This window comes from Haemaphysalis longicornis, unplaced genomic scaffold (assembly GCF_048455015.1).
Source record: "Haemaphysalis longicornis isolate Haplotype H1 unplaced genomic scaffold, Haemaphysalis longicornis Haplotype H1 scaffold_3, whole genome shotgun sequence".
NCBI lineage: Eukaryota > Metazoa > Arthropoda > Arachnida > Ixodida > Ixodidae > Haemaphysalis > Haemaphysalis longicornis.
Window position 1 is genome coordinate 171,426,753 of NW_027526335.1, and position 12,570 is coordinate 171,439,322.

General features: G+C 52.0%; 1 protein-coding gene and 1 pseudogene across 1 annotated transcript; one reads left to right on the plus strand and one right to left on the minus strand.

The window, feature by feature from the left end:
• Positions 1-2,383: 2,383 nt before the first annotated feature.
• Positions 2,384-3,616, minus strand: LOC144173537 (zinc finger BED domain-containing protein 4-like; annotated as a pseudogene).
• A 3,265-nt stretch (positions 3,617-6,881) lies between these two features.
• On the plus strand, positions 6,882-8,159 carry LOC144175532 (uncharacterized). Its single transcript, XM_077704607.1, has one exon. The coding sequence runs from the start codon at positions 6,882-6,884 to the stop codon at positions 8,157-8,159; it is 1,278 nt and encodes a 425-aa protein (XP_077560733.1).
• Positions 8,160-12,570: the final 4,411 nt, after the last annotated feature.

Below are 12,570 nucleotides of genomic sequence, written 5' to 3' on the forward strand. Positions count from 1 at the left end.
GCGGTCTCTCAAGGACAGAATTTCGAGAGATCTGAACGCATCCATTTCTGATGGTAGGCCCTCGTCGTTTATTCCAGCTAGTATCTTGAGTCCGGTGTTGCTCAACTGAGTTTTTTTTCATTTCGAGAGTGTTGTGTTTGGAAAGGTTTGCAGCAATGTGGCGCGGGAAGCGTCAATGATTTACTTGTAGCCATTGAGCCACAGCTGTTGCAGATGGGGCATCTACCTGGTGACGAAATTCATGGCCACATCGGGGATTCGGAGGCAATGGCTCAGGTTGAGGGCCGTCAGGGACGTCCACTGAGGCACCGTAAATGCCACAACAAGAACGTCGTTTCTGACGTTATCGCAGTAGGTGATTTCTGGTGACGTGGTCTCGGGAAGGGACGCGATGAGTCACCGCAGATTGACGACAGTGTTGTCCACGCATGTCAACTTGAGCTATCGGCGTTCCCGCCCCTGCAGGCAGGTCAGCAGTTCTGTACGAGCTCGGTCCGTGAGTTGCAGCGGTGCAGGTTGGCCTGTCCACGCGTTGGGCGCTTCGATAAGGTATTCCACGCGCTACACATGTGTTCTAGCCTGCCGCGGTCTTCTGCGGAGAGCCTTGTCGAAGATGAGCCGGACTGCTTAAGCTTCCAGGCTGTCCATGCTCAACGTCGGTTCCATAGTTCGGCACCATCTGGGCACCGGCGCTCGCTGGGGATCCCCCCCTGCCGTGAAACGTTCTTGGTGCAGTGTGTGCAGGCGCTGCTGATGCCGATGGTTCGAAGGCACCTTACCAAGTAAGGAGCATAGGTAGGGAAGAGGGTGATTAACCACGAAAAATAGCAAGATCGAAGGCAAATACCCTTCCGTAAAATAAGTATTGTGCGCATGGATATGGCCGCTCAAATCATGGTATGGTCAAGCTGAACATCACATGATAGAATATCTGGTAGAATAATACAATGAAGTGGTAGGACGGAATGCTTATCTTCGTCTTTATAAGCAACACCCACTCCAGGAGCAAATTCAAAACTTATAATGGACAGTGCCATGCCTCCCAATCCTCAACAAATGACAAGCCGTCAGACCAATAGCAAGTAAGACGAGGAGTAAGATAGCCCCACGCCATCACGAAATGTGTATGCGTTGTTTTGAAGACGATATTCTTTGTTGGGCTACTTAAACCCACAAATTTTGGTTTGTCTGTATGTCTGTCGGTCTGTCTATCAAGCCTGTCCGTCTCTCGGTCTGTAACTCGATTCAGACACCCGGTCAAATTAGAATGCTTAATGCCCAAGTCTTATATACTCACAGCCAAATGTAAACGTCTAAGCTCGGTTTACATGTTCATACTTGTCAACTTTTTTCAACAACAAGACATTACGCAAATATAAGACCGGAACTTGTACACAAGGGATATTTACAGTGTTCCTTTATTAAACGATTCCTGGATGCTTGGTTTTTCAATAACAAACGATATTCTTCATCTACTCCAGAAGAACGTGTACTGCCTGCTGTTGCCCGCGCCACCTGCTGGAGGCATATGAGAAATCACGCGGCAACAGCAAAGAAAGGTTCCACTAGCTAGGTTTCACGTTCTGATTGGAACACATGTGGAGCACGGCAACGCGGTTGTATAAACCTTGAAGTCGGCCGCCTCGATTCACACGCGTCTCCGCTGTACTGCAGCGCTGGTATCGAGGTGACCCGCCTGTAGCAGTGGAAGGCGGTAAATTCATATTTCCTTGAGCAAACATTTAGAGTGTTTAACTTGGGATGCGTGCGACGGAACAGGAATAGTGTGAGAGGTGAGCGGGAAAGCGAAAGGGTGTATTTCCTTGGCAAATGTCCAAAAATGACTATCGTATTTTGACGACATTTGCCACGAAAGGAGCAATTCTTTAACAGAGGACACCTAACTAATCGTCTCTAGAGGGATGTCACGCGCTACTCTCTAACGGCTGGAGCGGGTTGATGAGAATGTTACATTACTGGTCTTGATTTCCAGTACACAAGATGATGAGGATGACCAGGACCCAAAAGACTTTAACCAATATGTCGCTAAGTGTGGTTTGTAGGCTTGGGCGAGCAGTGAAATTTTGCTGCGAATCGAATTCGAAGCGAATATAGGTTTTTCTCGAATAATTTCGAATAGAATAGTTCGAATATCATTACTACTTTTTCTCACATACTTTGGAAAATGATAAACATTAATCGTAAAAATGCACGTGCTTAATTTAAGTAACTGATACTCATACAATAAGTTTCCTGAGTCTGAACTGTGTTCATGCACTTTTATTTTATGAACACTGGGGGCAGGTAACATCAAACGTTCACGTTATAAAAATAATAGGAGTTGCAAATGCTGCACATCTCGTGTCAACAGCTGGCAGCACAGTTACAGGTTCTCATGAAGGAAAACAAGCTGCTCGACATGCTCTGTGAGAAGCAGCTCCCGCCTGTTGCTAACTACACCGCCTGCAGTTGAGAACAGTCTCTCACTTCTTGTCTGAGTGGCTGGGATGGAGAGGGGCCTCTAAGCTACTTTAGCCAGGGCTGGGTACGATTGGCTCCCACGACCTTTCCACCAGTACAATGGGTTCTCTGCTCGATGCAGCAGCGGTGCACTCAGGTGGTCGCAGACTTGCCTAGCGCTATGACCATTGTCAGTTTCTTGACATGCGGTGGAGCTCAATGTAGAAAAGACAGTCCACACAGTGCTTGTCGCACCCATTGCTGATTCTGGCACGACAGAACATCCTTGGTCCTGTTTCTGCTGTGACGGCAAAAGCTCTTCCACAGTAGAGACAAGCAATGCTCTTGCCCACTTCTTTTCAGCTTCCGTGGTGTAGCAGATACTCTTGAAGCGTGGGTCAATCAGCATGGCAAGTGCTGGCACTTTGGCCATCTTGATTTCGGGGAATCGTGTCGAAAGACTGCGCAAGAGACTGGAGGCAAAAGGTGCTGCTCCGTCTGCTCCAGATACGTGCTCCTCAAGCATCACACGCGTGCACTTGCAGGAGTAGAATAACTTGTGAAAGAGTTGGATAGTGGTCTGCGGAAAGCTCGGCAGTAGCCTGCTCTAAGGGCTGAAGCACTCTTACTATGGCATTCATCAGCTTCCACTCTTGCGCGCTCAGATTTTCCACCGAGTCTGACTCCGACAGCTCTACAGAAATAGGAGCCCGAAGCTTTAGCAGCCTTGCCAACATTGCATGCTCGCTGTTCCAGTGGGTTGGGACATCTTGGATAACTTCAAGGGCCGGCATGTGCATGTCATTCTGGATTTCGAGAAGCCTGCCTTGTGCTCGCGCGCTTTTCTTGTAGTGTCCCACGATGGACCTTGATTTCACACAGAGTAGAGCAAAACTTGAAACTTCTTTTTTTGCATCACTAATGCACAGTTGAGGGGTGTGTCCAAAACACTGCAGTCCCTCCCACGACGACCTGGTAACAGCCGAAACAAAGTTGCTTCCATTGTCCATGACAACAAAGGTAGGGATGTCTTCGGGAAGGTCCATCTCTTTTACGACCACTTGAAGAAAATGCAGGATATTGTCTGCCGTGTGACCTTCTGGCATTGCTTTGCATGCCAAGCAAACGCATGCTGCACAAAGTTACGATCCAGCATGTGAACGGTCACGCTCACGTAGCTGTCGCCCGCTCACGACGTCCACGCGTCCGTTGTGAGCGTGTAGCACTCAGCACTCTACTCCCCGGGAGAAAATTTTCCGCAACACCATTTTCAACTCGTTCATCTTCGCCGCATATAAATCTGAAATAATCGTCCTTGAAAACTTATTTCGAGAAGGGATGACGTACTCGGGCATTGCGTAGTTGATCATATCCACGAAGCTTTTAGCTTCGACCACACTGTACGGTTGAAGGCCGTGGGCAATGAAAGTGGCGATTCTTCGTGTCATCTCTTTCGCTCTTGGGGACGTCACCTGGAGCTTTGGCTTGAAAATGGATGCAACAGAAATCGGAGACGAGCTTTTCTTTCCCGCGCTCCGCTTTGAGGCCACCATTACTTTACGCTGGTGGTCGGATAAGTAAGCATTGTACTTGCAAGGGTGTCGCTTCAGGTGGTTCACTAACGTTGTAGTCGTTCCGGTCGGGGTCTTCAAAACAGACTTGCATGATTCGCACTTCGCTGTACCCCCCACCGGGAAGCTTGGAGTAGTATTTCCATATTGGATTTGCGAACGTTGAGCGTGAATCGTCTACCGACGCGCCAAATGATTTTGATGCCATTTTGGAAATAGAGCTGTGCTGAATGGATTGCATTGACTTCTATCTCCCACCTTCAAGCAAAACGTGTTAGCAATGGTGATAGGACTGACAGCAGCTATACGTGAATAGCTGGCTGCGTGCCGCTACACTGTACTGTCACTTTGCTTGCGCCACTTGCAGACCATGCCAACGTTCGAAGACCATGCCAGCGTATTCGGTGACGCCGAATAATTCGAAATTTTAGAATGCTTGAATTCGAGTCGTAGCGAATTCGAATAATAAAATATTCAATCGAATATTCGAATTTGTCGAATATTCGCCCATCTCTAGTGGTTTGGAGTGTGCCATGAAAGCAATGGATCGTACCTATTCTGGGGAGTAGGACAGCACAGAATGTTGTAACATGTCATCCCTTGTAGCAGACGACGCTAATCATCGTCATTTTATTACGCTCGTCACGAGCTGCCGCACGCTCATGTGGCTGCGCCGACTCGCGACCGCTTTTTTTTTAGATGCCATCATTGCAACCATCGAAAAACTGCGGAGCCTATGTGACACACCTTCTGCCCCGATAATTCCTTCACCAAGGGTTTCGCGAAGTGACAAGGATTACGAGGATACCTGCTTTTAAGGTAGGAATTCGTTGTTCTGGACTTTAGAAACGCTTTTCTTCACCAACCGAGGCGAGCGGGAGCTAAGCCTAACTGTTAGGCCTAGCAGCCGAAGCCGCGCTCTAGATGCGGCGGCGGCAGAGTGGCCCGACATATGGCAGCCTCGACGAGCCACGTCACTGCTACGTCAAGCATGATGCAAGTGGAGGTAGAAGGGGAGGATTTATCCCCCGACCAAGTCAGCGAGGCACTTGGCTGGAGCATCTCTGGAAAGCAAAAGGTACGCATGCAAGCCCCAAGCCTGCCCGACGGCCCGCAACAGTCGAGACCCAACCCATCGAGACCCAAAAACGCCAGAATGCCTGCGCTGCCGCGCGAAGACTTCAAGATTGGGCTGAGACCCCGCGGGGGCATTGACATAAGCAAGACGGGACAAGTGGAGGTCGGCCGAGCGGTGTGCGAGGCCGCGAGAATCACCCGGGAAGAAAGCGCAAGGGACGTAATTTGTCCCAATTACCAACAGAACATCATTGTCGTGAGCACAGCAACGAGACAAAACGTCGACAGGTACGTGCGTATTAACAAGATCGTAATAGGCGGAAACGCCTACGAAGTCAGTGCCTACGAGACGGTTCCACACGGAATGGTGAAGGGGGTGATAAGAGGCATACCCCTAGAAGACACGGTCAAGGTGATCAACGAAAACGTGGTCAACGAGTTCAACCCAACGGCGGTCGAGGCTAACCGGATCAGCAACACCAGATCGGTGGTGATCGCTTTCTACAGTAACAAGGTACCCAACTACGTCAGGTACGGCCAAAATTTGATGAGGTGTTCGTTATACAGGAAGCAGATAGATGTGTGTTATCGGTGCGGCAGAGTGGGACACCGCATGGACGTGTGCCCCAACCCCAACGATCGCATCTGCAGAGGATGTGGATCTCACAACCCACCCGAGGGACATCCGTGTACACCCAAGTGTAGTTTGTGCGGTGGTGGGCACTTGACCGGTGACAAAGTGTGTCGTGGGCGTTACAAGATTCCGTACGTGGTGCGCAGACGCCAGTGGGAACGACGACAAGCGGAGATCGAGCAACGCCAGTCCAAACCATCGGGAAGATCGTCGAGCCGCGAAAGGGCACCGAGTCTGCGGCACCGCTCTCTGTCCCGCGACAGGGGGCGGAGACGCAGTTGCACTCCGAGCCAGTCGAGGACCCCGAACGCAGCTGGTGCGAGAAGACGCTCTCGCACCAAGACGAGGAGAGACGGAAGCTCAAGCGGGCGCTCCTCGAGTGAAGGAGTCACCTGGGCCAGCACGGTCAAGGGAGGAGGACAGACGAAGCCCCAAGGCAAGCCGGTCGGCAACCAAACCAACGATGATACAAACACGCTAAAGCAGGAGAACGCCCTCCTAAGGCAAAACATGCAGAAACTCGTGGCCGAGAACGCTAGCATGATGTCGGCTATGCAGAAACTTATGGCGGAAATCGAATCATTGAAACAGCGGGTCACTGCAAACGCAGCGAATACAGTCGAAATGACGGAGCAGCCGGTACCGGTGGTTGAAGACGAAGAGGACATTTCGGACAATGCTGCAGTCAACGATAGACCGGCGCACAAAAAGAGAGCGGTCAGCGAATCCTCCTTCAAGCAGCAGACCCGGGCCGCCATCCGGGAACTGCGGGCCGCAGTCCAAGAGAACAAGACGGAGATCCAAAACCTCAAGGCGGAAGTTACAGCGGAGTTTCAGAACGTTTGTGTCGAGATACAGAGCGTCAGAGCCGAGATCCAGAGCGTCAGAGCGGAAGTCAAGGAATCGCTCAAGGTGATGCACGATACCATCATGGCGACACTGACCGAATTCTTCCAACAGATCAGACCGCCGGGCACCCAAGGAAACCAACCCAACGGACAACTGACATGGCCACCGACCCACCAAAATTAACGGTCTGGCAGTGGAACTGTCGAGGGTTTAGAAACAAGAAAGCGTCGGTGCAACAGTTCATCAAGTCTAGAGGAAAGACTCCGGACGTCATAATCGTGCAAGAGTTGATGGACGACGCTCCGACCCTCCCCGGCTACAAGTCCCACGTGAACCCATTTTTAGGGGCTCGAGGCGTCTGCACGCTAGTCAAGAAGGGCATCTCTTTCGTCCAACACGATCTGAATAGTACCAAGATAGAACACACCTTCGTCGAAATTATTCCTGCCAAGAACAGGAAGGGGAGCATTTTCATCCTCAACGTGTATAGCAGACCCGCGAATAGACTTCAACGATTCAAAACACTCCTACACAAGGCCTGCAAGATTGCGGATCGACAGAGGCTCCTGATCGGCGGTGACTTCAACGCACCGGACCCGGCGTGGGGGTACACCCATAGCGGAATCAAGGGGCGACACCTGGCTCAGGACGCACAAGACCTCGACCTCACGTTGATCACGGACCCTGCATACCCGACGAGGACGGGAAACTCGGTATCGAAGGACACCACACCCGATCTCACTTTCGTAAAGAACCTCGGCTCGCAGTCGGCAAACTGGCGCAACACCGGCACGGATCTGGGGAGCGACCACATGATCATTGAAATCGAGGTCCCACTGCCAGGCAAGCATCAGGAAGAAAAACGCAAGGTACGGTGGACGGATTGGAACGATTTCAGAAAGATAAGGGACTCGCGGGGCGACGAGGAGATCACGGACATTGAATCGTGGTGCCGAGGTCTGAACTATAGCGTCGCAGCGGCTACCAAGGAGATTGAGACGGACTTGGAGGTGAGCAGGATGGACAGCAGGCTGGCACACATGATCGAGGCCAAGAACGCGTTGCTGGCGAGGTGGAAGAGGCAACGCCTCAACCGCAGGCTCCGCAAAAAGATCGCGGAACTAAATCGCGCCATCGAAGAACACTGCAAGGAGCTATGCCACCAGCAGTGGCATGAGCTCTGCAACACCGTCGACGGGCAGATGCAGAACGGCAAGGCGTGGAACATCCTGAGGCACCTTCTGGACGAGTCAAAGACCAAGAGTCCCCAGAGAGATCGGCTCGCCATGCTTCTACACAAGGCGACGACGGATCAAGGGGAAGACGCCATCAAGAAACGACTTATGGACAAATATCTACCGCAGGCGAACACCACGCTACACGGCCCGTACACCGGCGCGGTTAACGAAGACCTCGACCGAGACATTAGCATCGAGGAAGTCCGGACGGCTTTACACGACCTCAACAGCAAGTCGGCGCCAGGTCCCGATCGAATTACGAACAGAGCCCTCAGAAATCTGGACGATCGATCCATACAGGCCCTCGCGGGATACTACAACCAGTGCTAGAAGACGGGGAAGCTCCCTCCTCAATGGAAGAAAGCTAGGATGATTCTAATACCGATGCCCGGCAAGCCCCCGGACCCGGACAACCTAAGACCGATCTCGCTGACATCTTGCGTCGGCAAGGTCCTCGAACATGTAGTCCACAACCGGTGGCAGAAGTACCTAGAGAAGACGGACGCCTTCCCTCACACGATCATAGGCTTCAGACAGAGCCTGAGCACCAAGGCGCTATGCTACAGATCAAGCACCAGGTGATTGACGGCAGGACGAGCGGAAACAAAGCCATCCTGGGGCTTGATCTACAAAGCGCATTTGATCAAGTCGAGCACGCCGCAATCCTCAGGCAAGTGTTCGGGCTCAACCTAGGCGAACGGAGCTACAACTACATCAGGGACTTCCTGACAGACAGAAGAGCCGAGTTGGTGGCGGGGGACCTCAAGGTCGGAGAAAGGAGCATGGGGCACAGGGGCACCCCACAGGGGTCGGTCATCTCCCCAATGCTCTTCAACTTAGTCATGATTGGCGTGGCCAAAAGACTCGAGAAACTTAAAGACGTCGAGCACACGATCTATGCCGACGACATCACCCTCTGGGTGTGTCGCGGCAGCGACGGACACATCGAGTCGACGCTCCAGAACGCAGTCGAGGAAATCGAGGACTACCTCAAGGACACGGGCCTCAGATGCTCGCCGAAAAAGTCAGAGCTACTAGTGTACCATCCGGTGAGAACACGCAAGAGCAAGTCGAGCAGAGAGTGCGACAAGATCACGATCCGGACCAAGGACGGCACCATCATACCCTCGGTGCCCAAGATAAGGATACTCGGTATGGTCATAGAAGCGAACGGAAGAAACGGAGACACGGTGAACCGACTCGTGAACAAGGCAGCCAACGCCACCAGGCTGCTCAAGCGCGTGACCTCGAGACACGGCGGCATGAGGGAAGACAACCTCATCCGACTAATACAAGCTTTCGTGGTGTGCCACGTAGCGTACGTGACAGCTTTTCATCACTGGCACGCGTGCGAGAAGAAAAAGATTGACATCCTGATACGCAGGGCTCACAAGATTGCGCTCGGCCTGCCGGAAACGGCGAGCACCGACAGACTGTTGCAGTTGGACGTACACAACACGCTCGAGGAAATCATCGAGGCGCAGAGAGTGTCTCAGCTGGAGAGACTGTCGAACACCAAGGCCGGACGCACCATCCTCGAGAAGCTGAACATTGCGTACCATCAACAACAAGGACGCAAGACCTCGCTTAAGGAAGAGATTCGCCGCGACCTGCGAGTGGATCCAATACCCAGAAACGTACATCCAGAGCACAACAAGGGCCGACGTCAAGCAAGAGCCAAGGCCCTCGTCGACAAGTACGGCGAGGACCCAAAAGCCCGCTTCGTCGACGCCGCGGAATGCGCGGGCGGACGCCGTTACGTGGCGGTCGCGGTCGACGGCACGGGCAACACGCGATCGGCGGCGAGCGTGAAATGCGACCAGGCTGAAGAAGCCGAGGAGGTGACCATTGCCTTGGCGATAATGGACGAGGGATGCACCGCGGTCCTCAGCGACTCGCGTCAAGCAGTGCGAAATTTTGCCAAAGGCGAAGTTTCACCGACGGCTGCTCGCATCCTGGAGCGAGCCCATATTCGAGCCAAAAAACGCATCATCTGGTTCCCGGCGCACGAGGGCAAAGTGTCGGAGAGCAAGATCAATCGGAACGAGTCGGCCCATGCCGCGGCGCGCGCGCTATCCCTCCGCGCCGACGGCGACGACGAGGCCTCGCGAGTCTGGTATAGCGCCAAAGACAGACTAGTCGGATACAACGAGATCACGAAGGCGTACCGCCTGGCTCGAAGGAATCTCCCTCCACCCAGCGAAAAGCTGGACAGAGCCCAGGCGGTTACATTCCGACAACTGCAAACGAGGACCGTTCCGACGCCGCACATGATGCACAGGATGTATCCCGATGCCTACCCAGACAGCAAGTGCAAGGTCTGCCGAAGGGAGACGGCCACGCTAACGCACATGCTGTGGGACTGCAAGACACACCCGGACGAAGCTAACTCAGGACTCCTACCGCCGCGGCTAGAAGCGGCGCTGGCATCATACAACCAAGAAGACCAACTCTGGGCCGTCCAGCAGGTCCGAGAGGCAATGGCGAGGCAAGCCCCGGAGGACCCCTATGGGAGACCGTAAAGGGACGGCCCAGCCGTCCCCTCGAGGATGATGTAGGCCCTATCGACGAGCGCTAGCGTCTCGACGTCAGCGTTAGTTCTGCAGGCTTAATAAAAGTTTATTCAATCAATCAATTTAGATGCCATTAGTGCCTTATCCTCTTCAGACGTGTTGCTCGCCTTCCTCAGCATCGCGCCGCAGCTGGAGGACCTACAGGTCCAACCCAGAATATTATATTGCTGTGAAAGGTGTACAGAAAATAGTTGCGGTGTAATTAGAACTATTGACGCGTAAAATATTGAAAGAGGAACGAAGGAACTATTCCTAAACCTATCCATGCTTAAAATGAAAGAAAAAGAGAATAGAAAAGCTGAAGTTCTGTCAAATGACACCATAATTTTTGTTAAGTGGACCCTCTCTTTTTACAAGGAAACCATCTTAAACACCAAAGATAGTGTGAGCTGCAAACATCTTAATGCGAATATATTAGTTCTGTGGAATAGAGCAAAAAATAGCACCCGAAGCGTACTTACTCAGCCAATTGAATGAAAGCTGCAGAAAACATACATGTGCGCAAATTTTTGTTTTTTTTTTCTTACGAAGAATGCCGTGCAATATTTTCGCAGCTGTCGTAAGATGTACTGTGCAAAAAAAGGAAACAAACACAGCACGTGTGTTATCAGTATCTTATGATCGCACTATATTCTACGCAGTACACTTTTTGTTCGAGAGGGAGGCCAGAGAGATCACGTGTACGCAGGTTCTAGAACGAACTGAGGAATGCACAGACAGAGCAAAATTACAGGCCAACGTCAGCGACATGGCGAGCCATCGAGGTAGGAGCAGACATCCTGCACGGGTCGCCAGAACGATTGTGCTGACAACAACTGCAATGGAAAGAAAATGGCTGAAGTTACTAAAGGTAGCACTGGGGACGGCTGGTATCCAGAACTTGAGTACGACTGCGAAAAAAAGACGTTATATGACCGGCGAGATTGCGCTGTTTGTGTCTGTCTCTTACATCTGTGTTTCGTTTTGCGAAATCGTAAATAGGAAAATAAATTCACCTCCGCAGATTTCAGGAATACAGTGCCCCTCCTACGACGCTTTTTCCAATTTCTTCGCGTTGAAGTAACATTCACAACAATGGGCGGAAATCACTTGCAAGCTTACCCACGGAGGTGACGTAGTATATCGGTGTTTTATAGGGAGTTGTCCTGAAACACATGTCTCACCGTCGCATCGTCTCAGGAGCACCTCTGGGCCCGCAGTAAGGGCTCAAAGTTGGCGGGTCAGCGATTTTGAATAATTGTGAATAAATATTTTGAATGAAGACGTTTTAATCAATCCATATTTTATTATGACGCAACTTACGCGAGCAAGCAGACTGGCACACGCGACAGCTTCGCTAGTGACAGGGTTGAATGTTTCCAAGCGATTTGCTCCTCTGCGCCCCCATGTGACATGTTTGATGACCCTGCGCATTTTCTTCAGATCCTGCTAAAACTAGCCCGCTGTTTTTTCTCTGTGGCATCGAGGCTGAGTTCTGGGAACTGGTGCTGGTGGTATGGGTGTGAGTCCCAACGGGTAAGGTCTTTTTATGGCAATTTTCTCAACGAATGGCTATCGCACCTCTGAAAGTCATGGGAGTCGATGCTTCACGTAGTACAGAGGATCGGCAACCGCTTCGGCGTGGCTTACATCGAAGTAGTGTGAATGCTCGTTACCACAGTACTCACAGCTAAGGCGTGCTCTGGAGCCATGGCCATTTACCTAACCAAGGCACAAAGGTTCAAGTTAGACGTCTTGCACCGAGACTTCCTTCTGGCAGTCTCGGTGCAATTCTCGAAAGCTCGAATCTACAAGGCTCGAACAGGGGTGGCCCTTACCGAGGAAGCGCTGCGCAAGTGGTACAGAGTCGGGCGTAGCCTGAATAATTTGGTGCCTAGAGGAGCCCTACAGTGCAGCAGAGACGTTCCCGCCGTACCTTGTCAGTGCGGCGGCGTGCAAAGACTACGTCATAGAACACATGGCCGTCCAGCAAGTGTCGGACGCCCTCGAGCTTCAACGCCCGAAAGTGTCACCCCCACCCGGGGGTAGGCATGAGTAGGTGACGGAAGCCGAGTGGCCGGCTGACACGACGTGAGGCCGCGTCGCGTTTGCAGGACAAATAAAGATGTTTTCTCTCTGTCTCTCTACAGCCCTTCCAACCCCTCTTTTTTGTTAGCCCACTGGCCACC